A 19,138-nucleotide genomic window follows, 5' to 3' on the forward strand; every position below is an offset into this window, starting at 1 on the left:
TCCCATCATCCACTCCCCCCTGGAATGGACTGTCCCATGGATTCACATGATGTGTGTGTGTGCGTGTTCGTGTGTGTGTGCGCAAGCACGCGTGCATGTGTGAGTTCTCTTAGCCATATATATTGGACCATGTGGACACAGACGTGGAGTTTTGTAGGATAGACTTTGTATTGGCTGCAGGGCTGTTGGCCTCCCGTTCTTCATTTCTCTCTTAAAGAGAACCAGCAGGAATATAAAGCACCCTTCAGATCTCTCTGGGCTGCTTGTTGGAGGGAACTGAGGAAACTTTTCTTTCCCAGAGAGTCTCGTTGAGTACCTGGCCCCATAGAAAAAATGAGTGACATGCTGGATGAGGGTTCTTTCATGTTCACATCGGAGTCCGTAGGAGAGGGACATCCAGGTGAGTCTCTAATCAACTTTAGCTACCTGTATGTAAGAAACTGGGACACTGAAAATTAAGTTTTACGTGTTTACTGCAAGTTATTTTACTACTTGTCAAATGTCCTTACACTTTTTTGTAAACCCCCCCAAAAAAATCAATTGTAAAAACATAGCATTACATTTTTATTATCAACATTTCTATTAAAATGGTTGAAACATAGACATGCATGTGAATTAACTCTATGCAGGTTGGACTACATGTCCAAAATAGCTCCAGAGTGCTGAGTATTTACTCTCCAAGCATGGTTGGTATTCCATTCACAGCAACATGTGTTTACTGCCCCTCACTCTCACTTATGGGCAACAGGAGGTGAATATGTGTGTATAAGGTTTCATACTGAAGAAAAAGCATCAAGTATCATGGACTCTACGCTGGGATACAACTGGCATGCTGACACTGAAATGGGAGTAATCAATACTTGTCAATACAAGATGCATGCCTGCAGCCATAACCTTAATGTTTGCTGACAACTCTAGTCATTTCATTCTAAAAATGAACAGTCCCATGTTTGCAGTACTTAACTTTAATGTGTGGATAAAGTAAAATCTGAGATTTCTTTTTAAAAACATAATGCATGTAAGAAAACTCTTGTTGATATCATGTGGAAAAACTGGGAACAATACAATACTGCATATTGTGGAATTAAACTGTTGTATGTCCAGGACTTTTAGGGCAGGCCTGCAGTGGTGCAATCCTTAACATAATCCCTCCCCCACTATATATAAACCTAAGGAAGAATGCATAGTATCAGTGTTGTTTCATTTGTCCCCTGTATGTTCAACAAGCTGTGATTTAAATCTTTAGTCTAATAAATTCATCGCTTTTAAATGTCACACATAAAAACAGAAGCACAACACCTTGCAGTCAGGGCGTGTGTGTAATCTGTGCCGCTTGGTTAGCTGCTAATGGGAGTCTGCTGTTTCAATGCAACTCGTTCTTCAGCTCATGCCCCCCCCCAGCATCTCAAAGCAGGGATACTGCTTGTTTTTTGTTGTTGTGGTTTTTTTTTTTGGTTTTTTTTTGTTTGGTTTTTTTTGCAGTTTGGAAGTCTTTTATATATTTGCTTTGCTTTTTCCTACTGCCACAAAATGGAGCACTTGTCTAAAGAGCCCCATTTGTCAGACACGCTTTTGATGAGTAAATGGATCATTGGTTATTTCAAAGATTGTCAGTGTATGCGTCCTCAACTATAACTCTTCCTGTGGGCATCCATTGGTGAAGTTTGGGGTATAATAATAGTAGAATACTGTTGTAAAAATATTAAATATTGAATAAATGATATAAGTTATAATCAATATATATTTAACAAACCCTTAAAAACGTATTTAGAACTGTGTACAACTACATCATGGAGTGTCATAAACCATTTATCACATTTTTAGGGCTATATGTTACCCAGATGTTCATACACACCTGAGAAAACTCATCTTTCTAAAAACCTAAAAGCTACCTTTAGACGACCCACCTTGTCAATGTGTCGTAATCCTTTGACAAATATGTTACAAAGTCCCCAGCGCTAAATCGATAATCAGTAAACCAGTTTGGCAGCTTCACTAAGGCAGGGCATGACGGCTGTGAACCCCTGACATTATATAAAACCACAGAGCTAAAAAAATTAATTGCACGCATTTTGAATTTGGACAAATAAACCTTTGTTTTGTTTTTTTGGAATTCAACTTTTTGTTCATTTTAAAGTAATGTTTTTCGATGCTTTGATGAATGTCTTATAGACTGAGAGATCAGAATAAAGTGAATCTCTACATATTAGATGTAAATGGATGGAAATCTTTTCTTCCAGTTTGAACTCATTGATGTTGCAGCACCTTGCCAAGGATGGAGCGGTGGTTGTCCTGCAATAAAAAAAAGTTTTGAAACGTGGCAAAAAGTAAATATTTATTATAGATTTATGTCACATCTCCCTCCGTACATCATACAGTAGACATTACTTAAAGTCGATCAGGCCAAACACACAAAAAAGGAAAGAATTTCACAAAGGTAAAAAATGTAATTACTAGTGAAAAGAAAACTCCCACATAAGTATAATGCAAAAAGTCTCTTAAGTAATTGTGAAATGAATACAAAAAACTCCTTCAAACCATCTTTTAAAATGACATGCAGCATGTGTGTCATTTGACATCTTAGGTTATAACCCCAGATCGCTTAATATTCCAGAAAACAAGGTCCACAGTAAGAACCAGAGATGTTCCGGCGCTTTTTTTTTCGTATCGATTCAGATACCTGAGTTTGCATATCGCTGATACAGAGTACTGATCCCAGACCCAAATATGGACAAATACATAAAGAGAATGAATGCCATAGAATGTTCTTTATCTGATTTGACATTTTTCCTATCTGCTTGAATTACACTTTTTAACCAAAATTGGTTCTTCTTCACCACTCCAAGACAGTAGTTGCCAGTTGATACACAGTGCAACTTGCTGTGTAGTTGACTTTTACAGCAGCTAAGAGAAATTGTTTTCTAGGAAAACTGCCATTTTATCCAGGTGTGAAACTACTTTAAAGTTTATTAATAGATTGCTTGGTATAAGATCGGTTCATAGAACTACTCACTCACGGATACCTGATCCCGCAATTTATGCAGTATCGGACGCATTTCCGATAATGGTATCGGTATCGTAACAACTCTACTAAGAATAACATTGTAGTTTCTGCTTATTTATTTAAGATTTATATTTATCTTAGCAGAGGGTTACATAAGGCATTAAAAGAGAGCAGCCTAATGATAAAATCCAGACAGTTTGTACATTTACAGAGGTGTGTGTGGCCTTGGTAGAAAGCTGCAGCACACACTTTTTGATTTGATAACACACCTCGAGGTCTGGGCTGTTCCCACAGATAGAGGCCGTTTTTGTGCAGTTGGGCGAGTTCAGCACCTGCTGACTGTAAACCGCCCGGAAAGTTAAACTAAAGCAAAAAAGAAGAACATTTAATATTATGTCATTGCTCCATGCATGAGAATTAGTGCAAAAACTATATTTTTAGGTTCTCGGTGTCGTTTCAAGCTGATGGTAACCAGATCTTGATGTTGTTGCTGATGTAACCCGTGCATTGCCTCAGCAGGATGAAAGAGGGAGATGATTGAAATACTTTGTGAGGCATTGTCCTGCTGCAAATTCAAGTGATACAACTCTACTCCAACGTTCTAACTGTTGGAAATATATTCATGTTTAACCTTTCATAGAAATATCTGTAAAAGAACAGTGCTACAATTGTTTTTTTTCCTGTCCTTCAAACACTGCAATATCTGCCTCAAAAAGCTAATAATTCTAAAATAAACAATCTAGAAATCTCAGTGCTATAATATAATTAAATCTCTGTTCTGAATTTTAACTTTTTATTTAATGCTTGCTGTCTCTCCACAGACAAGATTTGTGACCAGATCAGTGATGCTGTCCTGGACGCTCACCTAAAGCAGGACCCAGATGCCAAAGTGGCCTGTGGTGAGTAAACTCAGATCTAGTTAATGTTTTGAAACACAGAGTCACAGAGAGAGCGAGTATATGGAACAACCGTCTCAACATCTGAACTTGTTTTTTTACATTCTCCTCAGTAAGGCAAAGGGCAACATGTGGTCAGTTTGGACATAGATGAGTAAAAACAAACCCACCGACCCGAATCTCAGCTGGAAGTCGTTGAGATTGTTAAGATTATTTATTGTATTTCAGTATTGACCGCTGAATGTCACAAGAAGACAGCTCGCAAGTGTAGCTCTGTGAATTTGCTGATAACAGTGATCAGGCCTGTTGTGTCTTTGTAGCAGCTATTATTAAGCGGGCAAAGTCAAAATGTAGACGAGAGATTGTCTAATGAAGATATTTAACAAGATGTTTACAAGTATGTGTAATGTGTTGACAGAGACGGTGTGTAAGACTGGCATGGTGTTGCTCTGTGGCGAGATCACATCTCGGGCCAACGTAGACTACCAAACGGTGGTTAGAGACGTCATCAAACACATCGGCTACGACAACTCCGACAAAGGTAAGAATATAACTTGAAAATAAATAAAAGTAGAGGTAATATTTGCTCTTTCTGTACTGTCAGCTTTTTCTCTCTTGTTTACTCTCCTTCTGCAGGATTCGACTATAAGACGTGTAACGTGCTGGTGGCTCTGGAGCAGCAGAGTCCAGACATTGCTCAGGGGGTCCATGTTGACAGACAGGAGGAGGACATTGGAGCAGGAGACCAGGTAGGACTGTTGCAACAGGACAATGTCTCCTTTGGCTCGTGACGGCTGGAGATAGTGACAGAAGTCAGATATCACAGTTTTGTTTGACCCAACACTACAGTGTCACACTCAGTAGTGGTGGCAGAGGAGATCAGACTCCTTTATAAGTTCAAATCATGCGTTTAAAATCCTACTTAAGTAAAATTTCAGCTAAATGAACTTCAAGCAACAAACATAAACATAGTTATTCTGCAGAAAATTATATTATTAGATTTCTTATACTGATACATCAGCACTCACAGTTGACAGTTGTAGCTGGCTAAGGGGTAGCTAATCTTAACTACCTGACTGTATATAACTACATTATATACAGTCAGGTAGTTTTGTCAAATGCTCCCAACACAGGGATCAGGCCTTTTCCAGTGACACGAGATATCTGAGGGATCATGAGATGATTACTGATGGTTGGAGATGAGCAAAGTTCTGCTACACAAATTTGCATTTATTTCTTGGACTATAGTGACTGTAAGTGCTGAAATGTACAGTGTTCTCTTCTGAAAAGTAGTGCAGTAGTAGCAATAAAAAATATTTCTAAAGGGTAACTCTGGTATTTTTTAGCCTTGATCCTATTTTCCCATGTGTTGAACTTATGGAAACATTTTTTGAAATTGGTCCAGTATAGTGAGTTGACAGAAATAATATAAAACTCAACAAAAGCTGTCTTGGTTTGTCTTTCCACTTTTCCAACAATCACCACGTCTGGTAAACTTGAAATGAACTCTTAATTCACCCAGTTAGATGTGAAAAATATACTGGCTTTATACATGGTAAAATTAATGTTAATATAAATTGAATCTGGTAAGTTTGGCGATAGTGATGGCGGGCTGTTTCTGGTTATTCTATCTCTGTGGAGATCCTTTCCATGATGTTGTCAGACACTTATAATAACCTGAGCCAGTCAGTGGCAAAATCATACTCTCAGTGGATGTAAAATGATGATGTGCAAAGACGCACGTGCAGCCTGTTTCACAGCTGCTCTCACTCAATACTGGACCAATTTCCGAAACTGTTGTTCTCAATAGTCACTTAGACACAAATACATTAAACACTAGAGTCCAGGCTGAAAGTTACACATTACCCTTTAAGTGCAGTACTTGAGTTCATATAAATAGTTAAATTTCACAAAAGAAATGTAAGTGAATTTAAGTGAAATTTAAATATTGTATTTCATGAATTTATGTGCCCTGTAAAGCACCTTTAATTGATCTGTGTCTGAAGGGTGCTATAAAAAACTTGCCCTGCCTTGACGTGCAATCCAGTAAGTTAGATTATTAAAAGGTCTGCAATATCTGTAAGATTACATATAAGGATATAAATCAGAGTTCACTGATTAAAGATGTTCTTATGAACATTTTCTCAAAACATGGCTGTATCTTAAAGCTTTTCTTATTTAACTTGATTAATCTTTTGTTTTATTTTACTGGAATTTACTTCTATTTTTACCTCTATTTTAATTACTTTTACCTGCATATTATTTTTTAAATCTCCTTCATTTATTTTGTCTTGTTTCATGTGACAGTGCTGAAATTTTATTAATAAAACTATCTCTAGCTGACTCCTCTCAGGAGTGTAGTACAGTTCAAATCAATATTTTGTCTTTGCCCAACTTTTTGTTACACATTTAGCAATTATTTAAATATCTCCTGCTAATAATGATCTCTGTCATCATACAGTTTACATCTTTCAGTTTCCATTCTCTCTCCCTGTCTCTCTCTGCAGGGTCTGATGTTCGGCTATGCCACAGATGAAACCGAGGAGTGCATGCCTCTCACCATCGTCCTAGCCCACAGACTCAACTCGAAGATGGCTGAACTCAGACGCAACGGCACCATCCCCTGGCTGCGTCCTGACTCTAAAACACAGGTGAAGTTATGTGTTGTTTTGCGGTGCATGCAAGATTTTTCTTTGCCTCTCGCAAAAGAGCAACAAAACCACAGCAGTCTCTCTGTGAATTACTTTATTGTTTCTAATCTGGACGTCTTCCAAGAGATTTATTTTGGTGCCAGCAGACAAAATCGGATCAGCGGTGGCAACCGCGTGTATTTAACACAAAGCTCTCTGTGTAGAAATAAGACTTTTGACTGATTTAGAGGCGGTCAGCCGCTGACTGCAACTCTGCGACATCTGATGCTTTCATGTTCCGGGTCAAATTTAGGTTTCTAGAGCATCAGGCAAAAGTGAGTTGGTCAGATTTCAAACGAGGTATTCAAACACATTGGACTGAGCACACATTTTTAATACACCAAAGAAATGTTGGGGAAATTAGAAATAAAAAGTTGCTTTGTAATTACCTGGCTTTGACTCTGTTTTAGGCCAAGCTGTAGAGTTGTAGGTGAGGGTCTGCATGAGAAAACAGATCAGTGATCATCCTGTGGAGAAATATGGATCACTAAAGCAGCAGCAGGAAATTAGATAAATGAGAGTAAAAAAAGAGAGAACTATAAATTAATTAATTAATTACACCTTTGACTTGTTTTGTGTGTCACAGGTGACAGTGCATTATGACCAGAAGGACGGAGCCGTGATCCCCAAGAGAGTTCACACCATTGTGATCTCTGTCCAACACGATGACTGCATCTCTCTGGACGAACAGCAGAGAGTCCTGAAGGAGAAGGTAGAGCCTCACAAACACGCCTAACTCTGCTCTGAGTCATGTATTGCTCAGGAAATGAAAGTTCTTATGTTGCATCTATTCTTTTAGGTGATCGACGCCGTGGTTCCTGCCAAATATTTGGACAGCAAGACCATCTACCACCTGCAGCCCAGTGGCCGCTTCGTCATTGGAGGACCTCAGGTGACCATCACACACAGGCTGCTTGGTTCATTCAGAGAACAAACCAAAACTACCTAAAAAGTCACCACTTATGTTTGCTGATCTTCCCTTTTTCTGCACAACAGGGTGATGCCGGTGTGACAGGCAGAAAGATCATTGTAGACACATATGGAGGGTGGGGTGCTCATGGTGGTGGAGCTTTCTCTGGCAAAGACTTCTCAAAGGTGGACCGCTCCGCTGCCTACGCCGCTCGCTGGGTGGCCAAGTCTCTAGTCAAAGCAAAACTGTGCAGGAGAGTCCTGGTTCAGGTGAGTGTATAGCGTCATTCTTTTCCTCATTTAAACATGTTTAAGGCCTAAGACTATGTGTAGATGACCAGTGTTTGAAGCTGAAATATTTGTGTCTGCCCGGCCTGGTGTCTGTGTTACAGGTATCTTATGCTATTGGTGTTGCCCAGCCTCTGTCCATCTCCTTGTTCACCTATGGCTCCTCCCAGAAAACAGAGTCAGAGCTGCTTCAGATTGTCAACAATAACTTTGATCTGCGGCCAGGAGTCATTGTCAGGTAAACGTGATAAGAAAACATGACCTCTCCATCCTCCTTCTGCAAGACAATGTAAAGGCTGCTTCATTTAGAAGAGTACTTCACTCACAGAATCATAATTTCTGTATCACTTACGCACCCCAAATTACATTGAATTTATGATGAAAACCTTTTTTGCATGCTTCCACAGAGGAAATTCTTAATAAATTGCAGTAAAAGGGGGCTGTGTATAACAACAGCAAAATATAAGTCACCTTTACAAATTCACTCAACTCGTGCAGTATAATCCATGTCCAACTTATTCAGTCACACATTCAGTACTTCCCAAACACATGCATTTTTCGGAAACTTTACTATTTAAAACACCTCTGCGTGCCTGGGAAAGAGCAAGCGTTTGAACTCTGCTTGTGCATTCGTTGCCGTGCCCTGGCACACTTCCTGTCTGTGTGAGACTGTTTATGCAGATGTGTTTGCGAGAAAAGTTTTCTTTACAAATTCGGCTTAGCACAGGTTGAGTAACTGATATACAAATGGTCATTTTGTGGGCGAAGTATTCCTTTAAAGCCACTTTGTGTAGATTATTTTGGTAAATCTTCAAATTAGTCTGATGGCAATATGTATTTCTTTTTAGAGGAAAAGATTTTCTCACTAAAAGCTTGTGCATTTTTATATTACCACTAGGGGTCACCAAAGTTGTACATTCCCTAAATATAAACTTAGTGGTTTTAGGTTAAAATAGACTAGAACAGAAGATACTTTATTCATCCCTAAAAGGGTGCCCAGCAGCTCAAATATCAATACAATACACAATATCAACTTAAAATACAAATCCTATAAATATAACATAAAATGAAATAGCAAGTGAAAATGAATAATGAGGAAAAAAGGAGTGCTAAGAATATGAACAGAAGCAGTGTGATATGTTTTTGCACAGTCCAAAATATTGCACATACCAAACAGAAGGATATTGCACAGACTTGTGGGGGTAGGAGATGGGTAGGATCTTGCTTACTTGGCTGGTAGCTTTTGTCTACTTTTACATTTAAGTAGTTTGTAATGCCTCTCTATGGATGGACCTTTAATCACTCTTCAATAACTTTAGTTAAAAGGGATCCAAGTCATGATGCAGCTTGAGTTATGTGCATACATATTGTTCACCCCATGTTACTGATTTAGACATAATCTCTGCTAACAAAGATCATCCTCTAAACAGAAAGCTGTGGTTGTGGCAAAAATAGCACTGAAGGACAATTTCTAATGTATGTGTCAGGTGGTATCAAAGAAACACGATGAAATATACAGTAACAGTAATCACATTTAAAGAATTTTCTGTAGAGGCGCGTAGAGATATTTCTCAAATGCTTGAAAATGTTTTTGTCTGCATCTGTGTAAAAAAAGAACTACACAGAACATCTAAAATTACAAAACCAATGATTCATGTCCTCACTGTCCTCTCTCACCTCTAATGTTGCATGTCTCTTATATCTCTGCAGGGAACTGAACCTGAAGAGACCGATCTACCAGCAGACAGCCTCTTACGGCCACTTCGGTCGACCAGAGTTTACTTGGGAGGTCCCTAAAAAGCTTGTCTTCTAAATACTCCACCTACTCGTCCTGATCAACTCACCCTGAAGGCCAGCTCTTCATTGGCTATGACTGCCAGCTCCATCAACTGACACGACATTTTTAATAGGAACAACTAAAGCCAAAGTTAGGGAAAAGTCAGCTTTAAAGAGGTGAGAAGATCATTATATGCACGGGTGGTTGTAGCTAACAGACATATAATGGGATAGTCTTCAAATGAGAAGAGAGACATTATAGAGGACATAAGTAATCCATTTCCCCTTGTCCTCTTCATACATCCAATTATTGGTGCTTTAGAAATGTAATCACTAGTCAAAGATCTTCCCTGGTAACATAGAGGAACACCACAGCAAATAAAATCCTCTGAAGATAAAAACCTGTACCCCGTTTTACCTCAAAGCTGCAAATGTTCCTTTATGTGACCAGTCCAATGTACAGAAACAACCTCAGTGCTCCATTAGTAACCGTTAGTGTTTCATCATATGAATGTCAGAAGTGTAATTACTGCTCAACCAAAGGCTCTACTTTAGAAGGAAGCTTAATCTTTTTGTCATGACTGAAAAATTCCTTTTCTAAGTCTTACTTTGTAATTTGTGCTGCAGGAAGCTGTTTGCACTGTTACAATCACCATCATACAACAACACAAGTCATTAAAACATGGTTAGAGCCTTTATCTCTTAAGCATATGTTACAATCAATCACATGTAAAATAGCTATGCAGACTCATGTTTTCATACTGCTCTTTTTTCTGTCATCCTTTCAGCCCTGCTTTGTTTTAATATCAAGTTGCTTTTATTGCCACACAGCTCACCTGGTGGTTGGTTTGTATCTTTTTATGTCATTTTTTTTTTTATTTTTACCTGGAGACTTGCAGCCATGACTGAGTCTGTAAATTTGACTAATTTCAGCAAAAAACTTGAAGTCTCTTCTCTCTTTGCTCTCTGCAGCAAATTACTGAGCTGCACGCACACAGTGCACCACAGATGTCTTACGATTATTGCTGCATTTTCACGTTAAAGGCCGATCCAAGTCAATATCTGACAGAATGCCTTGGTGCAGATGCTCCTTCCTTATCTTAAAAATATTTAGCTGATTTCTTACTCAAGTTTCATATGCAGCTTTATATTGCAGACTGAAATTTCTTCCCCGTGGATTCAGAAAAGGGAGTGTTTGTTAAAATGTATTTCTCACAGGGCATTTAGAAAATTGAATTTTTAAGTCAACTTTCGCCATTGCTTAATCACAGCGTATTTTTTCTAATTCTTTCCTGCTGATGGGATAGAGGAAGTGTAAACAGCACTCACCTTAAAAACTTAAAAACCTAAAACTTCCTGTCTGTAGAGGTTTAGAACTTTGTGCTCTCATCTACAGCTGACATTGTTCTCGTAAGAGAGGTTTTCCTCCATTTAATGTGCCAATCTGTGTCATCTTCTGTCAACTCAGTTGGCAGAGAAACCCGAAAATGTAAATAATTAAACAATAAAGAAAATTAAAGAAACCATTGTCTGGCCCCTTCCACAGCATGATAGGTTAAAGGAATACTTCATCCACCAAAAAAAACATTTGTATATTCATTATACAACCTGTGTTACGTTGAATTTGTGAAGAAAACTTTGTTTGTCTCATATGCCTCCACAGTGAGCGAAGAATCCCAAAAACGGAAGAAAATTCTTGACGTAAAAGGAATAGGAGGGGTCCGTGAAACTATATCAAAACTCACAACTCTTACAGTATAATCCAAGTCTCATTCATCCAGTCTTATGCTCAGCACTTTTCAAATACATGCATTTGCACTTAAACCTTACAACTGAAACTTTTTACATAAAGTGTCTCATGCACATACAAGTAGCACACATGGACAAGCAATTGCATTTGACTCTGATCTACAGAATGCAACAGCGCATGCCCTTGCCCAGACATGCTACTCATGTATGGAAGTGCTTTCCATGAGAATTTTGAGCAAAAATGCACGTTTGGGAATTTCTTAGTTTCTGGATTCTTATTTCACAGTGGAGGCATGCAAAAAAAACGAGGTTGTTTTCACAAACTCAACACATCACAAATTATAATTTTGTGGGTGAAATATTCATTTAAAATCACATCGTAAAGATAAAATTGCATAACAAAGTGATTTACGAGGAGTACATTTTGTCAACAGTTATTATTTATTGAACATTAAGGCATGTATATACAATCATGACTTCATCAAAATAGAATTTACAACATAAACCTCTTTGGTTTTCATCAAAACAATATATAAGGCACGTAGGGAGCATTTTGCATTTCAACGGTAACGAGTAACTGATTTGAGGTTTTCAGATGCTAGTTTGTCAGAATGCTCTCACCAATGATCTAATGATTGCATGACTGAGCTAGTTTATCTTTCAGATATTTAACCATGCTGGCGTGAGCAGCACAAGCATTCTCACAAGCTTACTATACAGGAATGTTTATTTTTAAGCTTTACAGAGTATTGATTAACACAGCTAACCAACTATAATAAACAAAACAAATAAACAAATCCTCATAGAAATGAATGCCACTTAAAGAGAACAGAAGGCAGAAGCAAGCAGCGTTCAATCTGCTGTGAATCAAACAATGCAGCTGGTGTCGAAACATTTTCCTGAGTGCAAAGTTCAAATAGATCAGTAAATGAGGAAAAAAAGGACAAAGTAGAGCGGTCGATATGACATGATACTGACGCTTAACAGGCAATGCAAAATTTGAATCTGACGGAAAGAAAATTTCACTTTTTGTTGTGTTCGACTAGAAACAAGGGCACTTTACAAAGGACCACATGTATTATAGCTTCTTAGCATGCATAAAGCATTCTGTGAAATTACACTTTCACTAAATGTTTAATTGCAACATTTTTCTTGCTAGAGCAGCATAAGCAACACCATCATTTGGCTTAACGCTTAAAATGCATCAAATCTTTTCTTTTCTGTGATTTGTTAGAAGAATGCATATTGGAAAAGTGGTGTGTGGTCACAAGGTTGCGTTTCACCTCAAGTGATGTCAAGTAGAAAACTCTGAAGATAACTGCTGAACTAAAGCCAGGAACACAAGCTCAAGTGCTCTTTATGACTTCACTTCTGTGTAAATTTAGAAGTAAAACAAAAGCAGATTTGACCTGAAGCTAGAGATTACTGAATTATCTCTCCTGCGAATACAAAAATGCTTCAAGTAACATTACATCTTTAAATCTAACAAATACTATAAGCAGTTTGACCAGCAGGGGGCAGCAAGTGATGTCTTCTGCTGTGTCCACTGTAAAGCTCTTTCCACACAGAGCAGCAAGCACAAGTTTTCTATAGGGCTGAGCAATATAGCAATGTATGATCCATATCATGACAAGAGACGAGACATCTTAGATTTTAGATATTATATTAATGTAAGTCTTATCTTTTCTGGTTTTACAGGCTGCATTACAGTAAACATACAACTCACCAGACTTTTACCTCTTCTATTATTTGCCTTTACTCACTAGCTCATTTTATCCACATTACTGATCATTATTTATTTTGCGAAAGCACCAATAGTCAACCCTACAATATCGTCCCAATATTGATATTGAGGTATCTGATCAAAAGCATCATGGTATTTTGTTTTCTCTATATTACCCAGCCCTACTTTTCCACTGCAGTCCTGTTGACGGTATTCATACATTCTGAAAGCGAATTCTTACATTTCAGTCCTTTTGTAACAGATTGTATAACTATGTTTAAAGAAAAGGCTTTTGAGCAACTGAACCATTTGCACCGAAAATACTGGCACTGAGGAAACCACTTCCCAACATGTGGCTGGTTGTGGTGTGAGGGAGCGATATTTTCACTGCCTGAAAGCCTCCTAACAAGCCTATTTCTGCTGTAAACCCTCTGTTTGCTCTGGTTTTGCACCAGAGAGTGTTAATATTACACTGAGATGTTGAACATTTCCTACAAACATAAACAGTAATTCTGGCACAACTCTGTGTTACATCACAGCACAGAATGTCAGAAAAAGTCAATGAATACAATCAACATTTGAACATCTGCACAGAAGGACAACTGAAAAAAATGAGGCTGAGGACTGCACTCAAAGATATTAAAATGTCAAGTCAGTGGAGCTTTTAGCAGGGAGCGTTTTTCAGTGTAAATGTATTGGTCATGCCAAATAGCCACTTTGGTATTCCTGGCACTCACGAGCATACATGCAACCTTCTGTCCCTGCTGAAGAGATCGAATCTATACATCTCCATTTTATTGCTTTCATTCATCAGATGTAATCACACTCACTGCTAAACTCGAGGAAAAATGACAGGATATAAGGCTGTTTGTGATTTAGCACCAACACCACAGGCATACGGATATTTGGCATATTCTGCTCTTCAGTAACGCAATGCATTTCTGTTACACCACAAATCCTTCCTTTTCCCTTTGTCCCGCTACACCAACTAGCTGGAAAAAACTCAGACTATGGAGAGTTCAAAGAACGAGTAAAAAGGTAAAGCAATGACAGCATGTCCTGCTCCTCCTCGTTCGGGAATAATGAGATGCAGACCGACGTCCCTAGGACCTGAAAACACGTGTGATGCCTCCTTACTTAACTCAATAAACCCAGTGCTCTGGCTTGAATTAGCTGGTACGTGTTTGGCCTCTGGACACTGTTTCATCTTTCTTTCATATTCTTTGGTAGAACTCTACAGAGAGGAAGTTACATCAGCTTGAGGTTTAAAGGTCGATGTAGTGTATTTAACCCAGCAGTACAAGAAAAAGATGTGTTTTCTCAGTCATAAAGGTTTGACTTGATGAGGCACCAGGTGTACAGTTTGTTCTGTATGCAGTTCAAATAATGATATGGCACATTACCCAAAGCATCCAGACATGAAAACACAATGTGTGCCTGGCGTTGGTCCCATGGATGCTTTTAAAACAGTGTCAGGCTTGTTGTGGAGTAGCTGATCAAACATTGAGTAGTTGCTGGTGCATATTTTGAAGCTGCATTTAGTGATTTTTGACCACAAACCAAACCGAGAGAGGTTATTATGGCTAACGTCTCAGCTTAATTAAACATCCAGCAGACACAGGGCAACATTATCATCCTAATGGCCACCGTAAAAATATGAGTCTAATATTCGCCTGAGAAAATGATCTGCCTCCAGCTTGCCAGATGGTTGACTTTCTTTAACATCCACACATTAATTTTGGCTGGAAGGTGACACACAGTCAGCTTGACTGAGTACGCAGGCTGAATACAGTCAGCTAAAAGTAGCTAAAATCTATGTAAAGAAGGGTGATAATTCTCAGGGATTTCAATACTAAGACTGCAACTATAACTACAATAATTTGACTTGTTAATATCAAAAATATTGCTTAATGCAGGTTTAAATGATTGCAAAATGCAGTCCGCTGCCCTGTTCTATCTCCAGGATTGACCAAAACATTTCTGAACTCTTCTCTTTGACAGTAACTATGTTTACGTGCACTAATATTCAGCTATTATTCCAAATATTACAATGTTCTGAATTTGATACAGGTCATGTAAACAGCATATCCTGTCTGGATATTCCAAATTAACATTCTGTGGACATGTTTCATTGCATTCAGAGAAGATGTCTCAATTCGTTTTTTTACGCAGATAGCGACACACGGCCTCTAGCCTGTTTACAGCTCTGTGCGATGTCATGGGCGTGTTGTACACAAACTAACTTGCCAACAGTTTCAAGTACGTATAGCTGCACAAGTTAGCATTTAGTTAGCTATTATTGTTGGGGTAAAATTTACATGTCTTTACTTACAAGGTGAATTACGTCTTTATGTGTAATGAATTAAAAAAAGAATTTTTGCTACTTTTAGCCTGATATTTCTTTACCACAAGGTGCTGTTGTGGCAGGGGTCGAATCACCGTTGCCTTGGTGGGTCCATCCCTTACTGGTGGTGGGCACGGTGCTGTGTAGGCTCCAAACTAAATGTGGCTGCAGCTATACATTTCTCAACAGTTTGCAAGGCTGGAGTAAAGATGCATGTCCAAAAGAAAAGCCCAATTTTCTGGTCAGATGGAGAAACACACCTACGTGTAAATATAATGAAGATTTAAAAGCAATAAGTTTTTGGATATGAGCTGAAAGAGGCTGTTTTCACACAATTGTTTAGGTCTGCCATCAGTGTAAAAGCATGATTTAAAGTAGAAAAATGGCACAAGCATCTCCAGCCGTTAAACTTTTCCAGACTGTGACATGATAAAGGACATGTTTGGGCACTTTAATTGTAGTATGCACAGCTGCATGTAAACAGGAATACTTGTGGAATATTTTTTTAAAACAGCTTAGAAGGAAAATTGTCTTTTTTGGGGAATAGGGGCAAAGGTCGTAATATTTTGTGCACGTCAACATAGTCATTGTTTCTTTAAATTATTGCATTAATCCATTGTCTTGTTGGAAAACAAGCATGACTTTGCTCCCACTGTAACACTCACACTAAATCTTCGGTCTCTTTCGGCTTCTCTTTCTGTCTCACTACTGTAATACTGTCAGCTCGGCCGTCCAGCAGCCTTCACTCCTTTATATATGACGAAAGCATCGCAGCAGTCACCTGAAGTGGAAATAGTCCAAGGCCACTTAAGACGGGTTACAGGATCTCAGGGGGGAACAGTTTTTTGATCTGATTGACAAAATACTCCTCTGCTGGTCACAGGACTTAGCCGGGAGAAAATTTGGTTTCACACTTGTGCAATGTGCAAAATACAAAGTTCTTTAGACACACCAAGCTCTGGTGTGAGCACAATACAAGCTAAGCTTTCCACCAGGTCGACATCGCCTGGGACTAACATAGTAGAATCCTCTGCCACGAGCAGCGTCTGCACTGGTTTGGTTCATTTCAAAGCTTCAGCCGAATGTGGCTCCAAATGAGCAATTAAACTCATCCGACAACCAGAGTTCGAAAGGAACAGACAGGCCAACTGTGTGGCATCGCGATGTGCCAGCAGGCTACAGTATGGACATGTTTTCATGTTGATGTGGCTGTGTGTGTGGAATGGGCCCTCCCAGTGATCCCAGTGCGTCCACTTTGTGTTCTCTCCCCGCAGGTCCCAGGGTCCCTCTCGCCAGCACCACCATGGTGTCTGCTGACATGCCGGCAAACTCAAAGGCAAATGTCCCGTAAAACAGCATAACAATGACGCAGAACACCCATTCGAAGATGGCTGACGCATGTTGAAGGACGAAGCTCTCCTGACAGAAAAACACACCACCTGAAAACACGGTCAAGGACGACAACAGCAAAACAGTGAGAAAGCCTTTGTTCACCATACAGCTGCTGTCCATGTGTAGACAGCCTAATACTGATCTGATTCACCTCAGTACAAACTCTCTTTGACTGCTCTGACTAGACTGCAGAGCTAGTTTCATAATTGTTGATGCTCATTTAGCTTTTGTGCTTGTGTTGTCTCTTTTGCATTTGTGTTTTTTGTTAATACACTAGCAAAATGTTTTGGATATGCAGTTGGTTCAAAAGGTCTCAGTCACCAAGAACACAGAAGCTTCAGAAGCAAATGAAGAAGTACCAATTTTAGTTGCCTTGTTAAAGACCAGTTTAGACACAACTTCAAAGACCTGTCTGGGCACAGTGTCCCCACAGGCTGTCCTGCATAGTATCAGGACAGGTGGGTTGGGCTTACTGAGGTGTAGAGCCTGACTTGAAAAGGGGGTGTGCTGAAGTAATTAAGAGAGACAATTCGGACCAGGTGGGAAACCTCAGGTGATGAGAGATGTTTCTAAGTGCTGTGAGGGAGACAGATGGTGGAGTTTCCTCCTTTTCCCTATGAAATATTGTTTCAAGTTACTGTCTATATGTTTAATGTCAACAAGTAGACTGTCAATGGAGTGCTGATGTTTATCGGTGATGGACCATGGAGAACGAGGTGACCAAGTTCAGCTGTTGGATCATTGCCAGTACAGCAACGCTACAGGTAGGCCCACATCCCTTACCTTTAGTCTGGCAGTCAAATGCTAATTCTCTGGTGATCTATGTACAGGCAGAAAAGCCCTGGAGGCTCTAAACGAATGTTTACCCTCAGTAATATTTTTTGTGCCCAGGGCTGTTTTCCATGACAGAACAGTATGACATTTTGGGGATTATGCAAGACTATTTGTTGGCAGGCCACTGTGACTTCCGGGACTCTCTGCTGGTGGTGACAAGACTCAAGGAAATCACTGTATCCAGCCAAGAAATAGTTCTCCATATAGCCCTCCGTAAAACACCAGTTGTCAGTTTTACACCTGTGTATATTTTACAACATAAAATGTTAATTAGTGATCTTAAGAGGTTTTGGTAGTTGTAACCTTTAGACAGAGGCTGCTCTTTTCAGCCTCTATGCTAAGCTAAACTAAGTGACTGCAGCTTTTTATTGTCTGTACAGTCATTAGAGTGTTATCAATCTACTCATCCATCAGCAAGAGATCAAGGTTTCACAGCATTAACTGTAGCAGATCTGTTAGAAAACTGTCTTTTACCATGTACACTATAAAAATGTCTACTCTCGTGCAGCTGTAAAAACAGGTCAGTAACATTACAGAGGAAACTGTTGTTGGGACATAATATAACAGTATGTCTCTGTTTTTAATCAGGCTGGCATAAATGTGCTGAACTCTTGACAACCTTGAAGGCTGCCATCTGTTAGAGGCTGGAGAGGATACTGAGCACCAATGCTACGAAGGCCAGCAGGGTCATGCAGAGCCGGAGGTGGGCCACGTTGTACTCCCCCTGGGTCTTGGCCAGTCGGTAAGTCAGTGCTGACTGCAGGGACACAAACAGCATACTGGTGGGGAAGGCGATGCCCGCTCCGACATAGTGGAGAACTTTGGCATTATCCACCTGGGGACGAGGGGAGAGGGTGGGGTATTAATCACTACAGTGTTACCGCATCTGGAAATAGATAGTGACAAACGTATTTAAATGAAAATCATTTAGATTATTACTTAAATGCTATCAACCTGCCAGGGACTGCAGATGAAAATGAGCCTGTATGACTAAATCTGTCACATTTACATGATAAACTCAAGTTCTCCTATTAATCAATGTGCATTGCCCCCTCTTAAAAAAAATAAACATAAACAGAGTCCAGCGCAAAAAGAAAATGATCTGCTTTTTTCAAATGTATGTTTTACACTAAAAACACACACACAAACAAACAAAATACACACACCACACAAAACACGACACAGTACAAATACACGACACAAAGACCGTTCTTCAGAGACTACAGGGTAAAACAACATTATTATGATAAACTTGTGAGAGGGTTATGAGAGGGTTTCTGCCTTCTACATAAAATGTTCAGATTTAAATTATCTTAAAAAAAACCTCTAAAGACATAAAAAGACATTGTTAAAAAAGAAAACACAGCATGGGAACAATCAGAAGAGGGCAACAACAGACAGATTCGACACCAAACTGCAGAGTCTGATTGTTTTATTGTTGAGAAATACTTCTGTCTGAAGCCTCTTAAGACTTCTTTGAGTGAGGAGCCAAAGAAGGACAAGTGTAAAGGAGAGGGTGATATGAAGTAAACG

General features: G+C 39.2%; 2 protein-coding genes and 1 long non-coding RNA gene across 3 annotated transcripts in view; 2 read left to right on the forward strand and 1 right to left on the reverse strand.

Annotated features, from left to right (window-relative positions):
- The first annotated feature begins 37 nt into the window (after positions 1-37).
- On the forward strand, positions 38-11,086 carry mat1a (methionine adenosyltransferase 1A). Its single transcript, XM_088086408.1, has 10 exons — positions 38-400; positions 3,826-3,903; positions 4,319-4,441; positions 4,537-4,649; positions 6,408-6,551; positions 7,177-7,302; positions 7,390-7,482; positions 7,587-7,769; positions 7,892-8,025; positions 9,498-11,086. Exons 1-10 carry the CDS (start codon positions 334-336, stop codon positions 9,598-9,600), a joined length of 1,164 nt encoding a protein of 387 aa, XP_087942534.1. The 5' UTR covers positions 38-333; the 3' UTR covers positions 9,601-11,086.
- Positions 11,087-11,734: 648 nt separating this feature from the next.
- Positions 11,735-19,138, reverse strand: part of LOC121954419 (transmembrane protein 150A) — a 30,762-nt gene continuing 23,358 nt past the window's right edge. Inside the window, exons 7-8 of the mRNA XM_042501906.2 lie at positions 18,263-18,440; positions 11,735-16,818 (exon numbers count right to left, since the gene is read on the reverse strand). Of these exons, the coding sequence (XP_042357840.1) occupies positions 16,556-16,818; positions 18,263-18,440 (441 nt within the window). The 3' untranslated portion in view covers positions 11,735-16,555. The remainder of the gene's footprint in view (positions 16,819-18,262; positions 18,441-19,138) is intronic.
- On the forward strand, positions 16,724-18,418 carry LOC148187689 (uncharacterized). The gene is made up of 3 exons (XR_015778397.1): positions 16,724-16,853; positions 17,438-17,535; positions 18,194-18,418. It is a non-coding gene; the product is annotated as an uncharacterized LOC148187689 (long non-coding RNA).

This window comes from Plectropomus leopardus, chromosome 13 (genome assembly GCF_026936395.1).
Source record: "Plectropomus leopardus strain MGB_pleo_1.0 chromosome 13, ASM2693639v1, whole genome shotgun sequence".
NCBI lineage: Eukaryota > Metazoa > Chordata > Actinopteri > Perciformes > Serranidae > Plectropomus > Plectropomus leopardus.

What these genes read in the sequence shown, in the direction of transcription:
- mat1a (XM_088086408.1), top strand. Translation starts at nt 334, where the DNA reads ATGAGTGACATGCTGGATGAGGGTTCTTTCATGTTCACATCGGAGTCC. An exon ending in AGAGAGTCCTGAAGGAGAAG is followed by an intron (nt 7,303 to 7,389) that starts GTAGAGCCTCAC and finishes CTATTCTTTTAG; the next exon opens with GTGATCGACGCCGTGGTTCC. An exon ending in GCAGGAGAGTCCTGGTTCAG is followed by an intron (nt 7,770 to 7,891) that starts GTGAGTGTATAG and finishes TCTGTGTTACAG; the next exon opens with GTATCTTATGCTATTGGTGT.